The sequence below is a fragment of the Agelaius phoeniceus genome, chromosome 1 (genome assembly GCF_051311805.1).
Source record: "Agelaius phoeniceus isolate bAgePho1 chromosome 1, bAgePho1.hap1, whole genome shotgun sequence".
Classification (NCBI taxonomy): Eukaryota; Metazoa; Chordata; class Aves; order Passeriformes; family Icteridae; genus Agelaius; species Agelaius phoeniceus.
This window is the reverse complement of record NC_135265.1, coordinates 122,302,212-122,325,849: the sequence shown is the minus strand read 5'-3', so window position 1 is coordinate 122,325,849 and position 23,638 is coordinate 122,302,212. Positions and strand designations below refer to the sequence as shown.

At 39.5% G+C, this 23,638-nt stretch overlaps 2 protein-coding genes across 5 annotated transcripts; one reads left to right on the top strand and one right to left on the bottom strand.

The window, feature by feature from the left end:
- Nucleotides 1–1,634: 1,634 nt before the first annotated feature.
- TMEM70 (transmembrane protein 70) lies at nucleotides 1,635–5,011 on the bottom strand. The gene is made up of 3 exons (XM_077186574.1): nucleotides 4,580–5,011; nucleotides 3,415–3,526; nucleotides 1,635–2,309 (listed from the first exon to the last, which is right to left on the bottom strand). The coding sequence occupies exons 1-3, from the start codon at nucleotides 4,832–4,834 to the stop codon at nucleotides 1,852–1,854; spliced, it is 825 nt and encodes a 274-aa protein (XP_077042689.1). The 5' UTR covers nucleotides 4,835–5,011; the 3' UTR covers nucleotides 1,635–1,851.
- A 530-nt stretch (nucleotides 5,012–5,541) lies between these two features.
- On the top strand, nucleotides 5,542–17,695 carry ELOC (elongin C). Of its 4 annotated transcripts, none has more exons than XM_054630244.2 (4): nucleotides 5,542–5,688; nucleotides 13,018–13,075; nucleotides 14,562–14,705; nucleotides 17,263–17,695. In XM_054630244.2, exons 1-4 carry the CDS (start codon nucleotides 5,554–5,556, stop codon nucleotides 17,451–17,453), a joined length of 528 nt encoding a protein of 175 aa, XP_054486219.2. In that variant the 5' UTR covers nucleotides 5,542–5,553; the 3' UTR covers nucleotides 17,454–17,695. The 4 variants fall into 4 exon arrangements, with proteins under 4 accessions (XP_054486219.2, XP_054486245.1, XP_054486228.1 ...); XM_054630270.2 differs by lacking the exon at nucleotides 5,542–5,688 and adding an exon at nucleotides 5,867–6,036; XM_054630253.2 differs by lacking the exon at nucleotides 5,542–5,688 and adding an exon at nucleotides 6,062–6,137.
- The last annotated feature ends 5,943 nt before the right edge of the window (nucleotides 17,696–23,638 follow it).

The window sequence follows — 23,638 nt, the reverse complement described above, 5'->3', positions numbered from 1 at the left end:
TATTTATCTTCCATAGATAGAAATTTAGTCACTAGCATGGAGATATCTTACTCTTGCTGCTTAATTCTGAATTGGCCAAATCTCAACATTAGAAATGAAAACTTTTTGCAGTCAGAAGGAAAAGATGAGGATTTTGATATTGCTTATGGAGTACATCAATATAATTCTGGGGCCTTTCCTTTACCTTCTCCAGCAAACTCTATTTCCTGTTCTCCCCATATTTGTCATTGGAAGATCAAGCCAACCTCATCTTTCAATGCAAGCACCAAAAGAAGTGAGTGAATGCATCAGACAAAGATTACTTTTAACTAAGTGTAAGACATCATTTCAATGAGGACAAATAGTACAACCAGGTGATCAGAATTGCTTGTTCAAAATAACTTGAACCTTACATGTTCAGTATAATTTTATGAAAATTTTATTTATATATTATTTCTACCCAGGAAATGATACTGGCTTAAGAAGACATTATCACCCTTTTAAAATTATAGTTGTGCCAACCCAAAAAAACTGCCTCAAAAATATTGGGATGGGACAATTTGCTTTTTAATTACTAAGCAAGTACATTGAGGACAGTCAGAAAAGCAACATTCAAAACCCTTGTTAATTATCATGTGTGGTGTCATCCTACAAAAGGAAATTGAAATAATAGTATTGGAAGACATTTAGACTTTTAAATACAGTTTTTCAACTACAACTTAGGAAACAGCTTGAAAGTTAGCTATAATTTATTTGCAGGATCAGGGTGACTAGTAGCAAGTATCAGATTTTCTTATTACAAAGGGCACTGTTAACACAAAAGAATTCTAATTTTGGGCTTTTTTCAATTCAGTAATTTTTATGTCTCAAAATATTAAGGCCCTTCATTCTTTGAAAACAAGTATCTGTCAGTTTATGTGCCTTCAGCTAAAAAATTTAAATCCAACTTCTACACACTCAAGGGAGAAGAACCAGTCTAAGACCAGATTCCCCTTTTTAAGTTAAGTAAAAGGTGGCTTTCTTCACCTGAAAATCAAGAGATGTGTTCTTCAAAGGCACAATTGCTTCCCCACCTTACATAAATGCTGACAGAATGCATTTTAACCACTAGCTGCTAGAATTTTATACAGCACCTCTTGTCAGGGGGATGCTCACAGAGCCAATCTTATGTCACGGTGCTTTCCCATGCCCAAGAAGAGAAGCTTCTTGCTCTCCACCTGTGGGGACAGGGTTGCTTGGAGTGGGACTTTAGTTTGCCTGAGAGTACCCCTGAGTGGCTAGAACTTACTGATCTATATATACACAGCCATTCTCCCCATGTTCTTCTCTCCTCTGGGAGGGAGTTGTAGCAGGAATTCACAAGAATACCTGTCTGCTTTCCAGAGACTCCTCCTGGCTACCCATGGTCTCACAAAGGGAAGGGAAAGCCTCGATCACTCCCTTTATACCATCACCAGCAGCAACAAAAAGCCTGATATTTTCAGATTAAGTACAATTAATATTTAAAGCTTAACATCTTAACTACATACTTGATAGGAAATGAGTGTCTTCTGACACAGAGATGGTGGGACTGCCACACAGCTCAGGCATTTTACAGTTCTCTGGAGAGCTAAAACCAACCATCAAACCAAGAATAACCAAGCAAAAGACAGGGCTAGGCATCTCCTTTTTTACTGTATTTTATGTCATTAACTCTAAAGAAATCCTCACATTGTTTGCAATATTTTTTTAATAAGTGTCTCTCTTTATACACTCCAAAATGCATATGGAAAACTCCAGCTACCTGATACTTAAGCAAGTGCAATAGATTTTTACATTCTTTCACATATATAGTACTGCATTATGAACAATGATACTGACATTATCTTCAAATTATTTCCTTTCATCAGCTTCCTTTACCGCCTCTAAATCCTCAAATTTAAAAATTGAGGATTTGTCATAGCCCATGAGATGGTTATAATCCTGAGGATTTGGGAAAAGCGTAGGATTAACAAGCATTGACTTCGTTTTAGCGTAAAATGTTGTAAACATCTTGGAGATGTCTGGAATCTTTACATCTTTCTGATGGAAAACAGTTGCTTTTTCTGCCAAGATGGCATTGTAGGTAATGGCTGTATAGGTGTCCACTTCATCTTTATAATAGAGCCGGATCACATAACCTTTTGTAAGGAGATGCAAAGTAACCGGAGTTACAAACGTAAAAATCCCAATCAACCCATAAAAGGCACCTTGGACAAGCAAACTTTCCACTCCAATACCACTTTTGAGCATGATGTAGGGCATCATGAACAGGTTGAATATGCTGGTGGAGTAAGAGAAAAACTTCACACCTATATAAAAGAAATTAAAGAAAATAAAGGTTAACACTTATGAGCAACATTTTCTCTACAATTACCTGTATTTTTCTACCACATAACAGTGCCATTACTTGAACTGATGAAGTTAATGAAAACCCCTTTCCCTATTTTTTTAAGCTTATGGAGAAACCATTGAAAGCCCAATCTGCCTTATTGCCACTGTTCTGATTTGTTTGCACCTTCATGCTGGGTTTATCAAAGCTGGCTCTATTTCTGTGATGCAGCCAGCTATTAGCTGTTATGCTCACATATGAAGTTGTTTTCTGCCTTCACAGGCAGAAGAACTGATTTCTAATGAGACTTGACTCCCTTCATGGACACATGTAATGGTGCTCATTGAAGAGATGGCAGACAGGGAATTTCTCCCCTCACCAACAACTAATGTTGACATTCAGTGTGTATTACAAAGAACCCAGCTTGGTTGCTATGCATAAACCCTGGGTCACTAAATATTAACAAGTACTCCCCACCCATTTTCCATGTGGCTTGAAAGACAGTAGCCAGGGCTGTGGACCACCCACAGTCCTTAAATCACCCTGAAAACCAGGAGCCCAAGATGCTGTGACAAGTAAGTATGTTAGGGCACATTTCAAAAATGTGTATCAGAAAACATCCAATGGCTTTCCCTGTCACTAGGTCTTTGTAACATTCACTGGCCAAAGAAAGATTTGCAAAGTCTCATTAGAGATGGAGCTCTTCATCATAATACCTGCCTGCCTGGGAAGTGTTTCAGGAACACTTCCAAGCACACAGAATGTAAAGAGCAGTTATAGCTCATCTTTGTTGCTTACTGGGCTGGATAAGCCAACCCCAAGGGCCTCAAAAGAAGCCAAAGAAGGCTAAGGGGTTACAGAGATGAACAGAGCTCTCTGCACACCCAAGCAGAGAAGCAGAAACCAAGCACCACCACTGCCCTTTTTTGTGCATACGATCCAGATTCTGGCAAACTTGGAAAGGAGAACACTCACTTTTAGTGTTTCATTTTAAAGTTACTAAATACTGTTAAAACTACAACAGTAGTTGTAGTTTTAAAAAACTACAACAAAAAAGGCAATATAAACCACTTTGAGTCACATACCCAACACTGTCTTTGCCAAATTTCCTTTATAAACTAATCTTCCATGTTCAGGGTGATCATGAGGGGAGGATGTGCTGAGGCTTCGAACAGCTACTCCTTGAAAAGATGCAACCTGAAAGATGAAACCAGTACAGGGCTAAGGAACATCAGTATTACACCTTATATCTACCTATCCATGCATATACACACATATATGTACATGTATGCACTCAGACAAAGTTTCTCCTTGCCCTGAACCCAGCATTTCAGCCTAACCATTTCAAACTAAGGATTAAAGTTAGGTTACACTCCAAAGCATGCCCAAAAACTCCAATTAATACGCTGCCTGACTGTTTTAGTAACTTACCATGTAAATATCCCAAATTAGCACGAAATATTTGCAACTCCATTACTGATAATTGAGGCAGCAATCGATTTACACACAGCTTTGCAGAGAGACATTCATGGCATCTGTGCTCATCACATCTCTGATCATAAAATCATAGAATGGCCTGGGTTGAACTGGGCCTTAAAGATCATCCATTCCAACAGCCCTGTTGGGGGTAGGGACACCTTCCACTACGCCAGTTTGCTCCAAGCTCCATCCAGGCTGGCCTTAAGCACCTTGAGGGTTGGGGCATCCACAGCTTCTCTAGGCAACCTACTCCAGTGCATCACCCTCACAGAAAAGGATTTTTTTTCCCTAATATCTTAGATTAGCTAAATAGCTTCCTTTAGATTAGCTAAATTTACTCTCAGTTTTAATCCGTTCCCCATTGTCCTGGCACTTCATGCTCTTGTAAAAAGACCCTTTTCCCTACAGGACTTTCTTGGAGGCTCCTTTCAGGTACTGCAAGGCCACAATTAGGTCATCCCAAAGCCGGCTCTTCCCCAGGCTGAACAAACTCAATTACCCCAATCATTCACCGCTGGAGAGGTGCTACCTGCCTCCAGTCATTTTGGCGGCCTCCTCCTGACTCGTCCCCGCACGTCGATGGGGGCTCCAGAGCTGGACAAAGCACTGCAGGTGGGGTTTCACCTGAGCGTACGCCCCGAAGAGCACCTCGCTTTCCTCCTCAAAATCCTCTAAGGGCAAAACTGCCAATCCCAGTCCCTTCCCGGGGGGCGGGAACGCTCCCTCCGCTCCCACAGTCCCCACAAAGTCCCCACAGCCCCCACACAGAACCTGCTGGGGCCTCGCAGCGACGGCGGCCCGGTGGCGGCAGGCGGGGTGCGCGGCGCCCCGCAGCCATGCGGAGGCGGAGGCTCGGCGGCAGGCGGCGGCGGGGACGGCCCGGAGCAGTAGCAGCGGGAGCATGGCGGGGCCACGGCCGCACCGGGGACACGGCGGGCGGTGCCACTCCGACAGCCCCCGGCGCGCCGCCGCCGCGCCGCGCTTTGGTTCCGGCAGTAGGAGGCTCCGCGGCGCCCCCGTCAGCATGTCCCGCTCAGCCGCAGAATGCCAGAATCAGCTGGGCCGGAAAACACCTCTAAGGGCATCAAGTCCAACCAGTGGCCAACACCACCACGTCAATTGTACCATGGCATTAACCGCCACATCAAATCATCCCTTAAACACCCCCCAGAGATGGTGACTCCACCAACCTCTCTGGGCAGTCCATTCCAATATCTAACATTTCTGTGAAGAAATTCCTCCTGATGCCCACCCAGCCTGAACCTCCCCTGACACAGCTTGAGGCCATTACTTTGTGACCCCACCTATGTGACCCCAACCTCTCCTTTCAGAGAGTTGTAGATAGCCATAAGGTTTTCGCTGAGTCTTCTCTTCTCCAGGCTAAATTGCCCCAGCTCCCTCAGGTGCTCCTCATAAGGCTCGTGCGCCAGAACCTTCATCCAGCTTCGTTACCCTGCTCTGGACAGCGTCCAGCACCTCGATGCTGTGCATTAATTGAGAGGCCCAGAACCGAACACAGAACTCGAGGTGCGGCCTCATCAGCGTTGAGTACATCACTGCCCTGTTCCTGCTGGCCACACCATTCTGCACACAAGCCAAGACGCCACTGGCCTTCCTGGCCAGCCGGGCACGCGTTCGCTCATCTTCAGCTGCTGTCGGCCGACACCCCCGAACCCTGACATGGCGGGCCTGCAGATGCCCCCGAGAACTACGCGCCCCAGCATGCACCGCTCGGCGCGCACAGCATGCCGGGAGCACGGGCGCCGCACGGGCTGGGCGCGGGGGACCGGAAGCGGCCCGTGACCCGGGCGGAAGCGCTCGGAGGCAGCTGGGCCGACACCGCGGCCCTGCGAGCGGGGCGGAGGGAGCGGCGCCCACGGGTGAGGGGCGGCCGCGGGAGTGAGACCCCGCCGGGGCCGCCAGGAACACCGCGGGGGCGGGGCGCCCCGTCGGGCGGGGAGCGGGTAGCCCTGGCAGGCGGCCCCGCGGCGGGCAGCGGGCCTCGCCCCGCGCCCGGCGGAGGGGGGGGTGGGGGCCGGGCGGAGGGGCCGGAGCGGCGCCGGGGCCGTCGGGGTGCGCAGGGCGCGGTGCCAGGCCGGGGTTCTCCCACCGAGGCGGTGGCGAAAGGCGCGTTCCTACCCCAGAACGCTCTCTTTGGAATCCCGGCGCCGCCGGAAAAGGGGCTCTGGAGCAGTGCTGGGTTTGAGCATCGCTCCCAAATTCCTGCCGTAAGTGACGTTCGCCCTTTCTCTACGCCAGGCCGTAGGGAGAGGGGAAAAGTTCAGGCCGAAAGAATTTAGGATGCGCCTCCAGGGTTTGTTTTGCCAAGGTGAGACGTGCTGGTTAAAGTGATTCGGCTGTATGGTCGGCTAATGTAAGCAAAGAAAAGGGTGATACCCCTACTTGTAGGGACAGAAATGAGCTTTTGAATGCCATGTGTTCCTCAGAGGAAGGTTCTGCTTTAATACAAGGTAACCTGAGCGTCGGTAAGTTCTTGAGGGCTTCACATTTGTGTTTGAAAAGGTGCTGGTGCTGCTGGCAGTTCGCTTTGACTGCCAATTTGGTCTTCCACCAGTTAACTTTTATTAAATATTTCTAAATGCGTTTGGTCGGTTAAGCTTTGCGTTCTGAGGAGACCTAGATAGTCACAGGCCGTTTGTTTACTTGGCTTCGATGGTTTTTGGAAGCAAACCAGAAAAACATAGATAAACAGGCACGTCAGAGATCTTTAGGGTAAGAACCACTTCGTGCACTTATTTCTGAGTAATCCCCTACATGCTCCCACTTTTCTCCTTTTGCTATAATAAGGGCCAAAATAATTGTTGGGGAGGGATCATGTTCAATTAACTGAAGAGTTACTTTGAACAGCAATAAGTGTTTATTAGTTTTCCTGTAGTACATTGGCCTCATCTTTGCACAGGTGGCGCACACCTTATGCCTTGAGATCAGCCTTTTAATGAGCTTAAGTTATATCAGTAAAATGTTTACGTCAGTAAAGTTTTTGCTAATGTTTTCACTTGGAGCGTTGGGATAATTTTTAGACACTTTTAGCACTACAGCATTTATTTTTTCCTTGTTGTGTCAGAGAAAAGTCATTTGAGATTTTCTCTTTTTTTTTTTCCCTATACCAGAATGGGTAATGAATAGATTTAGATAGTTTCACATAGTCTTAATGTGAAGAATTTTAGTATTGTTATTTATTTTAATATTGTTGTAGAGAGACAAATGAGTGTCACACTCAAGGATTCTCAGCCTCAGGTGTTTTACTGTGTTTTTATAATTCTCATGTATGTTACAAGAAATCTTCAAGTTATGCCATGAAGGTATGGGGTTTGTCAGATTATTTTAAGGAACTTCAATGTATTTTGATAAAGTCTCTCAGCACCTAGAAAGGCTCAGGATTTAGTCAGCTCTATTGTGGGGTAGTTTGCATAACAGCAGTTTTTGGTGAATGCCTATATCAAGAGGGCAGAAATCCATGCCCTGTAAAATTTTTCCTCTTTTCCCCCAGTGGCAAGAGCTGTACAGTACAGCTTGGAAGTTTCTTTGGAAGAAAATAGTGACACTCCCCTGCCCATGTTTTTGAGGGTTTTTTTGCTTGAAGCTTTCTGGGGAATTACTGAAAAGGAAAGTTTCTTTAAACAGGAAATCTTAAGATATTTTGTACTCTGTACATGCAGTCCTACCCCATCTCCTGTTTATCTCAGCTAGCATTCAGGTGCAGTATGCCTTCCTCTCACATTCCTGTGTGTCCCAAGAAATTTGAATTTTAGAGTCTGAGAGTATTGGAGTAGTGAATCAGCTGATTTGGAAATCCTACTCTCCCAGTTTCTCCTCATGTTTTTTCTAAATATGCTTCAATCCTTTAATTATTATTATCTGAATCATTTTTTGATGTATGCTGAGCAGTGAATGCTAAACTGAAGAGCAGTGTTTTTAAACAAGTTATTATATAGGATAGGGTAGAATTTAGGATTGAACAGTAGGAGGCTGCAGTTGTAACATGCAGCAGCCTTTGGTAATTGATAAACTCTTACTGATATATAAATGACACAAAAAATTGTCACATTTGGCTTTAAAAAAACACAGGAGTTGGTGAAGGCCAATTTGCCATGTTTTCCAGAAATGGATGGTGTAGGATACAAATGTCAGCAGATGAAGTGTACAAAAGTCGTGTGTCTGTCATGCAGCTAATGAGTTGGAAGCTATTTGAATTACCTTAAACCAGAAGCTGAGTTTTTAAAGGATTTGCCTGTGGGATCAAAGAATCTGAATGCTTGAAATGTTTGCATAGATTCAGTGTTCTTGTGCAAATGAGAACAGAGCAATGAAGGTCTGGAAGCTGTGCAGTGGTCCAGTGTGCTCAGCTATGTTCCAGTGTGTTCAGCCTATGTCCTTCAAGTCTATTCCACTCAATGGCATCCAAGGCATACAAAGAAATGATATTCTGGACATTCTGGCAAACTTGGGAGATCAGCATGCAGCTTTGGGAGTGAGCTGGGATGGTTGTGAACATCCCACTTTCAGTTTTGTTCTTGCATTTGATGGTCAAGAGAAGCAGGAAGAAGATTAGACTAAACAGACTAAACTTCCGATTTCTTCTTAGAGGTGTAAGAAGATGTTGAAGTAGGGAAACAAGAGCACTTGCCTTGTGTGGCTTAATTGCTGTGGTTTAGAGCTTTGTAATATTTCACACTATTTTACCTTGTAGGTGTAAATATTCTGGCAGCTTGTGGCAATTTTCAGTTCTCTAATATCCAGACAATTCTATGTTTTTTGCAGCAGGAAGTCATTTTTAGACTGGTTGGAAAGTTTCTGTGCCAAATACACTGGGTTTAGTTGTATTGTATGCTCCTTCTGATTGAAAAGTGGCATATCCCTTTTATGTAAACTTTCTCTTAATAAATGCAGGTTTTTGCTTTTTTTTTTTTTTAAGGAGGCAAAGCAGGAGAGCAGTAATATCTAATATATGTGTTTTTTTGACATTTAAGTCAGGGAGCTGAGCTACATTGTGGTAATGCCACATATGCTTCTTGAAGGGCAATTGGAATTGTGAATGTACTTCAACATAAATTAGTGGTTCTTTGCAGGAGTCTGAAAAAGTCAAGTCAATATATATAAAAAGTACACAAACAACACTACAAAACTTGTATTGTTCTTATCCTGACTGCTGCATTGGTGTAGTCTTGTTGAAGTCAAACAGGGCAACTATAAAATGTGGAAAAGTAATTAAAATGTAGGTAGTTACCAAGCATGTTCAGAAATCTGTCTCTTTATTCCTATTGTCTTGTCATTTATGCTGCTTTCATTATACAGAAGAAAAATATAGTGATATGTTTTGTAATAAACAGTAGACTGGAAATACACTGAGAGAAAATAATTTCTTGGAAGACAACATACAAGGTTGCTTGACTTTCCTTGACCTATTATTTAAAACTTAAGGCCATGCCATTGTCAATTTAAAAAAAGGTAAAGAAAATTTCCTTCCATGTTCTTTTTGTGCTCCCTGTATGCAGAAGTGAGAATTTGTGGGAGGTATTTCTATATTCTTTTGGTTTATTTTCTGTGTGCACTTTTTTCTGCCTTTGAAAGTGTTCTGATCTTCCTACAATATCCTGACAGACTGAGCACTTCTTGATCCAGAAGAGGAACCATTACTGGTTTTTTTAGGTTTTTCAGAGTTCCTGAGTTTCTTGTTTTTCTTTTCTCCTCCTTTGTTGCATTGGCTCTCTGATTTTTCTGGGCTCTCTGCTGTTGGCCGTTTTATCAGGAATAAATCTATACTGCTAATGGTGGTTTTTTTTGGTTTTTTTTTTTAATGACACATCATTGCATCAGAATGGAAATTGAGTGAAACTCAGTGTGTCCCTTGCTAACATGTCAGATGCATCATATATTGGCAATATTATGTCTTTTTCTTAAAAGCAGGTTGGCTTTTCTTCATCTTTTACTTTTGGCAGTTGAATGTTTGGAGTTCTCCGTATCCAGAAGCAAACTTGGATTCTGGAATAGTGCTATAAATTGTACTCTTATTTTTGCTTATTTTCATTAGTTGAACTTAAACTGAGATATTGTGTTGGCATTTTTCCACCGATGTTTATCCTTTTAATGAATTTTTATATTTATCTTCATCCCAGTTTTGCTAAGCTGAATAAGGAGGATTAATCTTTGTTTTATAAGCAGGCTTTTTAGTCATATCAGTAGGTTCCCTCTGTAGTTCTTCTAATTCAAACTTCTTTTTCTTGAAAAAAGGAATTCAGAATTACGTGTGGTATTCCAGACAAGCTGTTGCTCATGTGCAACATTGCTCATATTCCCTATCTTTATTGAAAAGGAATCCTCAATGTGCATTTGCCTCTTTGTGTGTCACCCTTTTATTTTTCTTTTGCTCCCACAGACCTCCATCAGTTTATAGTTTACCACAGAAAGACTATAGTCCCAAAAAACATGCCCTGACTACATCAAAGTAGACTGTATTGGTCCCTTCATGCAGGAGTCTTGATTTCATATGACTTATTTTCATGTGGCTTCTAGTACACTGTTTTTCAGGACTGGTCACTTGTCTGTGTTACATTTTGTCCCACTTTTGTTGCAATGCTTTCCACTTCTGTCTCATCCAAATCTACCTATTCTTTTCTGGCAGCATTGTTTTTAAAAAAATCAACATATTTCTTTGGAGGAACTAGTAGTTCTTTCCTATGTTTGCAACACCATACTGTACTCTTGTAGTCTTGTAGAAAGATTCCTTCTCATTTTAAGATTACCTCTCATCACATTTATTTAAACCCAGATGATATATGAAGATTGCATCTTGTTTGAGTTTCCTTTTTCCTGAAGAAAATGACTGATTAATTTTCTAAAAACTAGATTAGTTCAGCATGCCCTAAAACTATGAAGGCTTACTGCATTTTTATCCTGCTTTACTGTTTAGTACCACTGAATTCAGACCACTGAGCCTGATAATTTTTTTCTTCTTTGTTAATTACTGCGTTTTTTCCTCTCTAATCATATGATAGCACATTTGATTTATTGAAATGCTCTTTGTGTATTTTTGCAACATCTACTTTTTTTTGTGTAAACTTTTTCAGTTCTCCATTTTCAATCTTTCAATGTATTAGTTTCCTCAACTTGGGCTTTTACCTTGCAAGGTGCTAATATATCTGCATTCCCATTAACTAGCCTTTACTCCTGTGTTTAGTGGAATTATTTGTATTGTAAACCAAGGCATATTTTATCATCACCGACACTTCCAAAGAGTGGTTTCACTTCCATGTTTTCTTTTTTTTTTTTTCCAAGTATTATTATTTATAAATCATAGATGGTTTCACTACTCCTTTGCAATGTAGGAAATGGTTTTGTGGCTAGAAAAAGAGGTAGTACAAGTGATCGTCTTTTGCAAAGTAGAAGTAGTAATGTGAGGTATTTCTTCAGTTCCTGAGCAACAAATACTCTCCAATAAGATGACTGATTTCCATTTGCAAAAAACTGTTGAAATAGGGTGCAAGATCCCATCAGTTTTGGGCCCTAACTGACCCAGCACCCAAATATAATTTCCTTAGATGAGTTCCTAGAATTAGGGATAGTGATGAAGGCATTTAACACACCATGTTAGGGAATTTCTATTATAGCATACACAAATTAACTCTCAAATAATATTCTTAAGTGTGACTTATATTCAGGAACTTTTCCCCTGCAAGAGTACAGGTTAAAATGTTGCTTATATCAGTGGTAAAGAAAATATTTTTTAGAGATAGTTCTGTAAAGTCAGGATAACTTTCAAAGAAAGCAGCAGTGTAAGTGGAGGATTATTTTTGCTCATTTCTCTTCAGACAACTAAAAACTATTGGTTATGTGTGTGTAGTTTCATTAGGTGGACATAACAAAGTGCTTTCTTATGAAAACCTGAGGAGACATTTGCACTACTTCATATTTGTAAAAAGACAGATGGAATAAACCAGCATCAAAGTGACATTTTGAAAAAAGACAGATGGAATAAGCCAGCATCAAAGTGCTGGGCAGAAGTGCGGTGTTCAACAATAGCAAAGAGGTGTCTGTAGTACTTCTTCCAAATTGTGCAGCTTCCTCAGCTTGCTTACATTTTTTTAATAAGTGTTTACCAGAAACATAGGAGGGAGCAAATGTGGGATATGGTCTCTATTCTGATTTCTTTACTGCCCTCAACCCTGCATATCAGCTGGGCGACCATCTGGAATCACTTGTGCTATTTTCCTAGATCTGTGGACACACAGCAGTGTCATTGATTTGTACTGGGTTAATGTTTGCAGAGTGGCTGTTGTTATGAAAGGAATTTTAGGACAGCAGGTGGGTGGGTAGAATTTCTCTTCCAAAGTTTTCTTTTAGACAGAAGAGATGAAGCTTGGGGTAAAGAAATAGAAGTTGTATCTGAACATACCAGATTTGTTTTGCAAATAAGTACTTCCATTTCTTTAACTCTTTAATTTCCTTTCCATAGAGAAAAACACATGCAGCAAGCTGGATATCAGTATACCAGCTATGGGAGCTCCTGGTTAACTATATCTACAATATATGTCTGAAGTAGATTATCTAGGTGATATTGGTAGTGATATTGGGAACTGTCAATCTTCTGTGAAGGACAGGTTGAAGGCCCAGGTATTTAGTGCATACTGATTAGACTGATCCCTGAGCCTTCTCTCCTCTGGCCTAAACAACCCCAGTTCTCTCAGCCTGTCCTTGTATGACAAGTGCTTCAATCCCTCAGTCATCTCTGTGACCCTTTGCCGGACTCACTTCAGTCTGTCCTACTGAACCCAGCACTCCAGATGTGTCCCAGCAGTGCCAAGTGGAGGGGCAGGATCACCTGCCTCAGCCTTCTGGGAATGCTTTTAAATTAAGTCCAGGGTGCTGTTGGCCACCTTTGCTGCAAGGGCACGCTGCTGGCTCATGTCCAGCTTGTCCACCAGCACCCTCAGGGCTATTTGTGCAAAGCTGCTTTCCAGCAGGTCGGCCTCCACATAGTACTGGAGGTGCTAAGGTGCAGGGTTTGCATTTCCCATGGGTGAACTTCTTAGGTTTCCTGTTTTCAAAACATACTGCTCATCAACACTGCATGTTGTCTGTCATCATGTTCTCTTTGGAAGAGTGTTTATGCTAACATAAAGACTAATAAGTAAAGGGGAATTTAAAAATTGTGCTGCTGACTCAAAATATCGCCACTTGTGTTTTTTCAGACGCTCCTATTGCAAAATCTGCAGTTGAAAAGAAACATTTTTTATAAGAAGAGAATGGGTAAGTTCACAACTTCAAGAGTGTTTCTTGTTTTTGTATTATTTTGAGCATTTTCTCAGTAGAGAGGTGGATTATAAGGCTTTAAATGTTGATCTTGTCACTTCTTGTAGCCTCAAACTTCCTATAGATGCTTTAAACAACTTCCTATAGATGTTTTGTAGGAGCCTCAAACTTCCTATAGATGTTTTGTACAAGAATTTTCTCAAGTGACTGTTTACTGGAAGATTTGTTCAGAGTGCATCTATTCTAACAAAAAATTTCACTTGCCTAACATGCATAGTCCTGAAAATGTACATACTAAAATAGAAATGCCTCTAGGCTTTTATAGCACTAAATGTTTATATAGTGGCCAAGAAAATTTCACTGTGTACTTATTTTTAAATAATTCTTTGTTTGTTAACTAGAGTCAGCCTGTTGAATTCTGGCTCAGAGATCATAATACAGACTGATTTCTGATAAATTAATGTAGTCATATCACATTGTGTGTGATATGACTACATTTCTGAAACTGTTGTTTCTGCCTCAACAAATGACTGGTAAATGAAACAGGATTGGATGGATTCTGGTTTTGTCTATACTTTCTCTGACTGTATTATAGCATGTTTGGCACTGGTAGAACTTTATTAAAATTTACATAATACAATTTTAACTTCAAGTTCACAAAGCAGCTTGACTGGGGGAATGTTTTATTTGCTACACAGGCAACAGTAATTCAGCTTTTAAAAGTAACACTGTCAGGATACAATAAAAGAAGGCGCAAAAAGGGAAGGGGGATAAAGCCTTCAGAAGAAACAAAGTAGAGAGCAGGTATTCAGCAAAACAGAAGGGAAACAGGAAGCACAGTCCAACTGCTGTGGGGAGAATTTTTCAAATCTCCCTAGGTTTAGTGCTTTGGCACTTTCCATGCTTTCTGCCAAAGGCCACAGCACAGGTATGCACTGATGCTACATGGTTCTGGGTCTGGTTAGGCAGTCAGGGAGAATGAGTCTTACTTCATGTCATTTCTTCAGTGCAGGAATATTGACTGCTTTTGTTCTTACCAGTGCTTCAGAAGGCATTTTTTCCTTGCTGTCTGTATTTCTGTATTTTTCAGTATCAGATATGTGTTTGGTTAATTTTTAGCAAGTATTAGTATGATAAACATGACTGTAGATTTAATGGAAGGAAGCAGTAGCACATTCAATTGACTTGAGAATGTCTAAAGGAAAATTTAATTCCTATGTAGATTTTTAAAATCATGTCAGAATTTGATGATGGAGAGATGTTAATTAAAAAATTCCAAGTTTTGCAAAATTACTTTAAAACAGATTGCTGGTTACTTCAGAAAAATAATCTTCAAATATGCAAAATGCTTCTTTCTCATTTCTGGTTGTATTGGGCTCTTCAGTCTGCAAACATAGTCATAGAAAAAAACTGCAACTTGCATTTTTAGTAATGTGAATCAGTATATTGTGTTCTGAAACCATTGTCTTTTTTTCCATTACAGATGGAGAAGAGAAGACATACGGTGGGTGTGAGGGCCCAGATGCTATGTATGTGAAGTTAATATCCTCTGATGGCCATGAGTTCATTGTAAAAAGAGAGCATGCATTAACATCAGGAACAATAAAAGCTATGTTGAGTGGACCAGGTAGGTACAGAAGACTTACTACCTTTACCTTCTTTGTTTTCACTTTTGGACAGTTTGAATTTTTATCATGCAGTAGGTAAAAGTTAGAAAAAATGTTAACTTTTCCACATCCTGCCTAGTTTCCCGCAGAACAGCCCATTTCTGTTGGGGTATTGTGGTACCAGACTTAAAATTGGACTCTGCTATCTGGACGGTTAGGGGTCTTACTCTGTCCTACATTGCTATTAGTTTCCCATGTTAGGAGAACTTGAGGGTATTATATGAAACATGGAGCTGCCAAGTTCAAAATGAATGAGAGTTGGTAGTTCTTTATTTCCACATCCATGGCAGAACTTCTGGTATTCTATGTGGAGTTAATTTTCTTCATAACAGGTCACATGGTTCTGTGCTTTATATTTGTGTCTAAAACAGAGCCAATAACACACCTGTTTTAGCTGTTACTGAAAGATACACACTGTTCAAGCCTCCTCTGTTTCTCATTCTTTCCCCACTCAATAACCAGACAGGAGGGTGTGCAAGAGGCTGGGAGGGAACACAACCAACATGACCTGAACAAACTACTGAAGGAGATATTACATTCCATATGTCCTGCTCCAGAGTAAAAAAGGGAGAGGTGTAAAAAAGGGAAGTGAGCAATCTTTTGCTTGAGAACTGTCTGGTCATCAGTCTGCCCATGGGAGGTGGTGATTACCATTGCATCACTTGTTTTGTTTCCTTTCTCTTCTCTCAGCCTACAAGTTTTCTTGCTTTTACTGTTCCTTTCCTCTTCCCTTGTCCACCCACAGCAGGGGTAAATGAGCAAGAGGCTGTGTGGTGCTTTGCTGCCTACTGGGGTTAAGGCCCCATGTTAACAGCATCCTATGGCAAGGAGTTCCTGAGCTTAATGATGAAAGTTGGCTTGAGGTGAGGGTAGATAAACTTACAGGAGGGAAGGACCTCACGTGGTGCTGAATATATGAGACTATATCTGGTTTAAGAAGTGTCTGAACTAATTTTTGAAGACCAAAAGGGTGGGGGAGAGAAGAGGGAGAAGTTAACACAAGTGCTTTCTCTCTTCTATACTTTCATCCTGTGTGTTTTCCTTTGGCCACTTTGGTGGTGGGGCAGTAGGCTACATGGAGCTTGGAGCTGAATATGGTCTTTCTTATGTTCTCGTTTAGATTCTGGTGAGACTGAAGAGATCTATTGGTTTAATATATTTTTTAATTACTTAGTAATACTTGGACAAACTGAGCAATTAAAATTCTTGGTGTCAATTAATCGTTGCATTTGAAAATATGTAATAAATGTTTGTGTCCATGTCAGCCTCCCAGACATCTAAGAGGAAGAATAGTTACAAGACTTGCTCTGAATTCATTCAGTGTGAAGGAATAAAAGACGAAGTTGCCTACTTAGAGGGCTAGAAACTGACTCTCTATAGGACTCAGCAGTCCAGAATATTTTATATAAGTACTAACAAGACAAATGGGTCACAAGGAAAAGTACTGTTGCTGTCTAGTTCAGTAGGTCATAGTTTCACCGATGTGTAAGTCTTTTGTTTCAGTGCTGTAGCTTGGCCAATATGCTAACATTTCATCTTTTGCTTCCAATTGTTCCTGTACTAAAATTCAAGCCATATTGGCTTCAATGCATGCAGATATTTCTACAGAAATCTGTGTAGACATTAGTAAATAGTTCTGCTTTGTAGCTAGAAGGAGATGCCCACAGAAATAGTGAGAACTAAACATTGCTAGTCTCCCATAAACATGGAGTTAATGTTAGTATTTTTTAATTGCCTTTCAGTTTAATGAAAGTCCAAGGATGTGAGAGGAAGAGAGACAAAAATAATAGAAATCCTGTGGGATTAACTACAGGATCCTAACTTTTGTATCATCCAGGTTTCATGGTTATAGGCACTATAGAAAGCAAATTTCAAATGTACTTGTGTTTTGAGATTTGAATTCTGAATATATTCTTTTGTATCTAATAGGGATAAACTTGCACTGCATATAAACTTCCCTCCAGTGCAACTAGAATTTCCCTGTCCCTGCTGTCTATCTGTTTTCACTGTTTATCAAGTTAATGTGTCTTTGAGGTCTCAACTCTCTTGTCAAATCTACCTGAAACTGAGGAATTCAAAGCTTCTGGGTCATAGAAGGGACTACTGATATACACATATATGTGTGCAGATATGAAACATCTAGAAACCTATTTTTTTTCCCCTTTCATAAGACAGCCAGAAATTTGGATTGATGCCTCTTAGAGCCTAGCACACAGCTAAGTACCTATCAGATGTATTGGAGTACATCTAAATTTCTGGTGTAGTTGTTCAGAATAATGTTGATAGGCTGCAGCCTAAATAAACATTTCATAATGCTGAGTGTCTTAATATTCTTGAGGGCTCTGAATGTGGCACATCCTGCTTTACAATGGAGACTCTAATACCTGGGAAGGTGAGACTTAGGCAGATCTATTTAGAATGCATTGTATTAATATGGTAAGTTGTTTCATTTTGCAGTGAATTGAGATTTTGACTTCTGGTCTGGTGTTCTTGTGTGTTGTTTTTTTCTTTCTACAGGTCAGTTTGCAGAAAATGAAACAAATGAGGTCAATTTTAGAGAGATCCCATCCCATGTCCTATCCAAAGTATGCATGTATTTCACCTACAAGGTCCGCTATACTAACAGCTCTACGGAGATTCCTGAATTCCCAATTGCACCTGAAATTGCACTGGAACTTCTGATGGCTGCAAACTTCTTAGATTGTTAAATAAAATAAATTATAATAAAAAATGTAAAACTTTTTTCAGTATTTAATACATGTAGTTCAGTTAGTAACTTTTTTCAGATAGCATGTTGCGTGTGTGCTGTTGAGAACTGTAAAGTTCACTGCAGAGGCAATTGCCTTCAGTTCTTTTGCATATAGCAATCATTCAGTTGGAGTTTGTTTTGCTGCTTACACAAATAAGGACCTTTTCACAAACTGAGACAAATAAACAAATATGCCAATTAGTAGATGGCTATGCCTTATCCTTTAGGTGTGGTAGAACTTTCTTTTAATACAATGGCTGTAGCAAATACTGGAGTTTAGTCTAATACTCTCTAAAAGATAATTATAGTTACATTTGAGTAGCTCTTAAGGGTTTCTAGCTTTCTCTTATTTTTAAAGTTTCTAAACATCTGAACTTAATCTCCTTTGTAAGATAGCTGTCCTGTAGCATAGTTACACTAACTAGATTAGAAGTGCCCTCTTTGTATACTGTCAGTGATATTCCATTTAGGTTGAAAGTGGAGTATGTAGGAGAATGCTTAAGGCTTTTAATTTAAGTCATAGTTTAGACATGTGCAAAGGTGTACTTGATAACATTTTGCTTCTATAACCTCAATTTACCCCATTAGTAATTTCAAATATTCCAGTTACTTGTCTGTACAGTAAGACTGTGATCCTACTGACAGTGACTTTTAAGGGGCAAAATAACTCTTAAAATCTGTGTATATTATCTTCTATATAACATATATGTTTTATCTTAATATACTGTCACTTGACCTGATAAGGATTTTATATGGCTTCAGTTATGGTTTATTTCCATTGTTCTGATTGTTCATGTAAAGTCTGTATTTAATCTCTAGAGTAGTAGAGTAATTTAGTAGTCATTTAAATTTTGTAACATAACAACTGAAAAGATAGAAGTTGTCCTACCTTTTACCTCTTCCTCAACCTCTCCCTTGTACCCATAGCAAAAGACTCTGAAATGTGGAGGTCTTTTATATTTGAAGGAAAGGACATTAAGCAGATGTTTTAGGAGCTGTTTTATAAATTTCATAGGTATTTCCAGTGTTTTTAAAAATGTTTTAGGGGAAAAGGATTGGCAAGCCACTGACATAATACTAGAGTGGAATATGTTATCTCTTGGTAGATCCTGCTGGCAGTTGCCTGTAGTATCAGTTCTTTGTTCAAAACAAGTTTCCATAAAGAAAACAAACAACTTAAGACAAAAACTTGCTTTTTGTTCAGCTGCAGCCTGAAGAACCCTTCTGCTAAAATCATCTGTAAATGAGAATACAACTAATGCATCATGAGAAATGATGCAAGAACAATGTAATTAGCATTTCCATCAGCTGCCACTGCTTCAGCTTTGTTTTGATCAAGAAGTGATTGTGGTCTATCATGGAAAAATCCCATCAACTGATGGTGGAACCTCTTTCTGTTTTAACTCACAGTTAATTTAGAGGGCTGAAACTCTCCTCTAAAGCTGTTTGTCAACATAAATACAACTTGGAAGAGATTTTCCTGGGTGAAAACTAATAGTTTAGATAGACTATGCAGTCTGCTCGTGGAGGAGGTCAGTTCTGACAAATGAAATTTTATTCTGGGCTTAAACAATGCTGACATTTGTCAGTGTGTTGGTAGATTAGCTGACATTGATTCACGTCACATACTTTGGCACAATTTAATGTGTTTAATGTGGGGATGTTTGTGACTAGATTGGCTTTGCACGGTAAAGCTGAAGTGCATTGTAGGGTGATTGTCTGAAATTCCATGTGTAAGCACTCTGGTCAGTGCTGTTAGTAACTCATTTTCAAGAGCACTAGAATGATAAACCAGAGATACCCTGTTATGCTGCTTTTGTTAGAGCCGCTATGAATACCCTAAAAGGTCAAGGAATACCAACATGGATATTTTAGTCACAACTACATATCAGTCTGAGTGAGTCTTAAGTTCACTAGCCATTTTTAACAGTCTTGAGGCTAATGACTTGAGGCTAAAAATTATTTAGTTTTAAACTAAGGCAAAAAGGATGCCATTTTTTAAAACAGTGGGCTTTTTCTTCTTTTTTTTTTTTCTCTTCCCCTTTTTAAGCATTCTAGAACAATTTCCTTGATTTTGTTAAAATACATTTGCATTTGAAGATTCTGTACTTTAGCAGTAAGGTAAAATAGCTGGTTTAGCTCTGAATAATAATTTTGTTGGTTTTCTTTAAGCTTAATGTATTATACAGTAGCTTTGAACACTCAGGAATTGCAGTAGTGTCCTAGAGTGCACTATTTGCAAAACCACCGTCTGTTAAAATGAACCAGATTTCTAAGGGGGAGGGGGGCAGGGAGAATTAGTGCAATTTCCATGGTAGTTAAATGGGTATGCTATTATCAGACAATTGGAAACTTACCACGCTTAACCCCTGAGTTCTAAATAAATTTCAAAGTTGAAAATTTTTAAACCTGTGTTTCTGTTGATTTATGACATCTTAGAGGAAGTGTTCATATGCAGAATCATCATTTTCCTGGCTCTACTATATGGTGAGCAAAGTGCTAATGTAATTAGTATTTGGATAATAGGTTGTGAAGCTGCATGTAAAAAATAAAAGGTGATGGGTTTTTTCATAGCTCTGAAGAGTTTCACAGAGTTGAACTGTTAAGATATCTTTGTGCTGCTCTGAATTACAAGCATCCAGAATTCTCAGCACCAAGTACTAAAAAGGCATGGTATTGAAGACAGGCTTGAAGAGGATCCTTTCAAGGATACTTCAAGGATATCCTGCTGGGGATATTTTGAAAACTTAAACTGCCCTGGTTTTCCACATTTGTGGTACTTCTTTTGCTTAGAAAGGTAGCCCTGTATTTGAGGTTGAAATTTTAAGCTGAACTGCTGATTTAGTCATAATAACTCCCAGATTGTTTATAAACAATGAGAAGAGTCATGCTGAGTTATGGTTTGTCATCATTTGAGGGTGTATAAGCTGCTGAAGAAGTCTCTGATGGTCTCCAACATGAAATAATCTGTGCATCTAGAATGATCAGAACTTGCTCCCACAAGATACGAAATTCCTTTTTGGTTTTGAACTCAAAGAAAGGATGCGTCACCATCAGGATTCTCTGTGCCATTATATTCAACGGATGTTGAACATGGTATCTAAAAGGCATTTCTCAACTAATGGTAGGAAGTTTGGAAAATCAGTTTCTTCTGTCTGTGTTTTATTACTATCTATTTTATTTCACAGGCCTAAATTGCAGTAGTGACTGTTTGGTTTTTTACCCCTTTCTTCTTATTACTTTGCCCATTGGAAGGGTGCTCCCAAAACTTGCCTAAATCTTTTTTTTTTATGTGATGAAGTGGACAAGGAATGTCATAAGGCAGGAAAGTTAACTTCTCAGTCCATGTTTTGTATTCCTAGTTTAATTTTGCCTGGTCTCAAATATTGCAATGTAATTTAAGGGAGTAACAGTTACTGCAGAGTAAACAAAAGCACAAGGAGAAGTAGCACTGTTCCTACCTAAAAACTAAGGGTGGAAGCTGTGGTATAAACTTAATTTCAATACCTGAGTAAGACAAAAAGAGCAGGGCTAAGAGAAAAATGGCAAAACTTATTAAAGATTGAGTGGATTTGGAAAATAAACTATGATGCTTGTTTTTAAAGACAGACTAAAGCTTTAGGAAAAAAAAGGCTTTAGGGATTTTTTCCCATAGAGACAAGTTGAACTTTTGAAGGCTTTTGACAAATCATGAACTTCATTGGAGCTGAATTTCTTTTTAAATGTAGCTTATTAGATGGCAATTTTATGGGAAGATAACCAATGCTGTGAACTGTAGGTGCGGCTCAGTGTTTGGATGAGCTAGGAAAGAGGACAGAGTAGATTCTGTGGTTAGTATTAGTCACCTGTGAAGCTTGAGTGTCATCACTAAGGCAGCACAGAGAAAAGAAGAGGGAGTTTTTATCGAGTTTTAACAAGTGTTATGTGTAATGAAATAAAGCTTTGCATATGCTGCATCTGGAATGTAGGTTGTGCAATTTCTCCTCTATGGGAGAAAGGTCACTGAGATTAAAAAAAAAAAACAACAAAACAACAACAAAAAAATCTGTCTCTCTGTCATTACCATGTTATTGTTTTACGTTTACAGAATACAGGGTTTTCTTCTCAGGCTAAATGGGAGGAGATCAGAGTTGCGAGATCACGATTGTTCTTTCACAAATAGAGTACTTCAACATTTTATCCTTTTGAACTTTTGTAATCAGACAGTTTTCAAGATGTGAGTCATGTAATGTTTTGTTCTCACATATTGAGGGGAGAATTGGAAAATTATATTAAAATTGCCCCTGAAATATGTACTGCCTTTTAGATCAGTGAAAGTAACCACATGAGAGCCTCTAAATAAATTAAAATTTACAGTTTAGTGCTAAAGTTGCTAGTTTTCAGGATAGTTTTGTGGGATTAGTTTTTTGTGAATACATGAATGGATTAATGCAATTCTGTATTTATTTGTAGTTAATTTCTTTCTTCAACCAGAAGTTACTTTGAAGGTAAAAAAACAAATACTGTTAATTCCATTGTTTCATATTGAAAACTGCCTTTTCAGGTGAGAATTCATAGCTAAGGCTTTTCTTCCCATGGAAAAAAATACTACTGGTATCCTATTTACACAAAAAAAAAATGTATCTACCAAATCACCACTACACAAACTATAAATAATACATAAACTATCTTATGTTGCTTTGAATTCTTATTACTCTGTCTAGCAAAACAATGGGATGCCTGTTATGCAGATTAAAAAGTTGTCAATTTTAGCTGGTATCAACAAGCTTAAAAAATATCTAGAATTTGAATGCATTTGGCACAAAGGATTTATTTTCTCTTTCTATCCAGGGAAAAGCTTCTTGCATTACCATACTAAGCTGACATATAATGTTTTTCAGAAGTGACACTCCATTTGAGTCAGAATTATTTGTAGTTTGCTACAAATGAAACATGAAAATGATATATCAATATTTAACATTTAAGCTGCTTTCACAGTTGTCATAGATATTTGACTTGTAATAAACAACTGTGACTTAAGGAGAGAACATCTGAAAATACTCAGCTGAAATAGTCAACTGCTCACCCATTCTGTTTTTATATCATGGCTCTGGTTCATGGTAATTGTATCCCATATGAAGTCTTGTCTTTCCCGAGGGACATTAAATAAACTGACAGGCTGGACCAGTGTCATCTTGGTGTACAGGCCTGTGAAATTAAATTCTTCAAGCTCTGTAAGTAGTGTGCAGGGTCCAGTAAGGACAGTGTGCAGTCTGATGTACACAGTTGCTTCTCAGCCCTTGGGAGCTGTGGTGGTTTATCACACATCTGTATCTGTAGAGGTTACCCAAGATGCCTCTTCAGTAGTTTTATCTTGCTTCTAGGCTGGCAAAACCAAACAGCTACTTCATTTTGAAAATTCTTTATCAAAATCTTTGTTGGTTATGAAGTCAGACTCACTTGTGTGCATTCCTAATAACACCATGAACTAGGTTTTCATGTAACTCTTGGAGTCACCTGAGAAGCCTCCAGATCACAGGTTTTAGAGATAAAATAAAATTACTAAATTATAATTAGGTTCAAATCTTGGGGGTAATATCACTGAGAAGTTCCTGAACACTTGGATTTGACAGACACAGTAATCAACCTACTCACATAGGCTGTGGATGCTTTTGATGTGGAAGAACTTTTAATAATTACACAACATTACACTTTTAAATGTATTCATCTACTTAATTAAGTATAGGTCCTACCCAGTCCTCATTAAATTTTTACAGCTTTTATCTTTATAAGTTTTTATCTTTACAACATTTAAAAGAGTTAGAGGACTCCTGCTGCCTAAAAACATGGCTTGACAATTACTACAAATTGGTAATTACAGCACATGGTGCCAAACAATAGGACAAGAGGCAATGTGCAGAAACTGATGCACAGAAAGTTCCACCTGAATATGGGGAAGAAGTTTTTTACTGTGCAGGTGACTGTGCATTGGAACAGGCTGCCCGGAGAAGTTGTGGAGCCTCCCTCCCTGGGGAGGATATTCAAGAACCTCCTGGATGTAACCCTGAGCATTGTGCTCTGGGATGCCCCTGCTTCAGAAGGGAGGTTGGACCAGGTGACCCACTGTGGTCCCTTCCAACCTGACCCATTCTGTGATTCTGCATA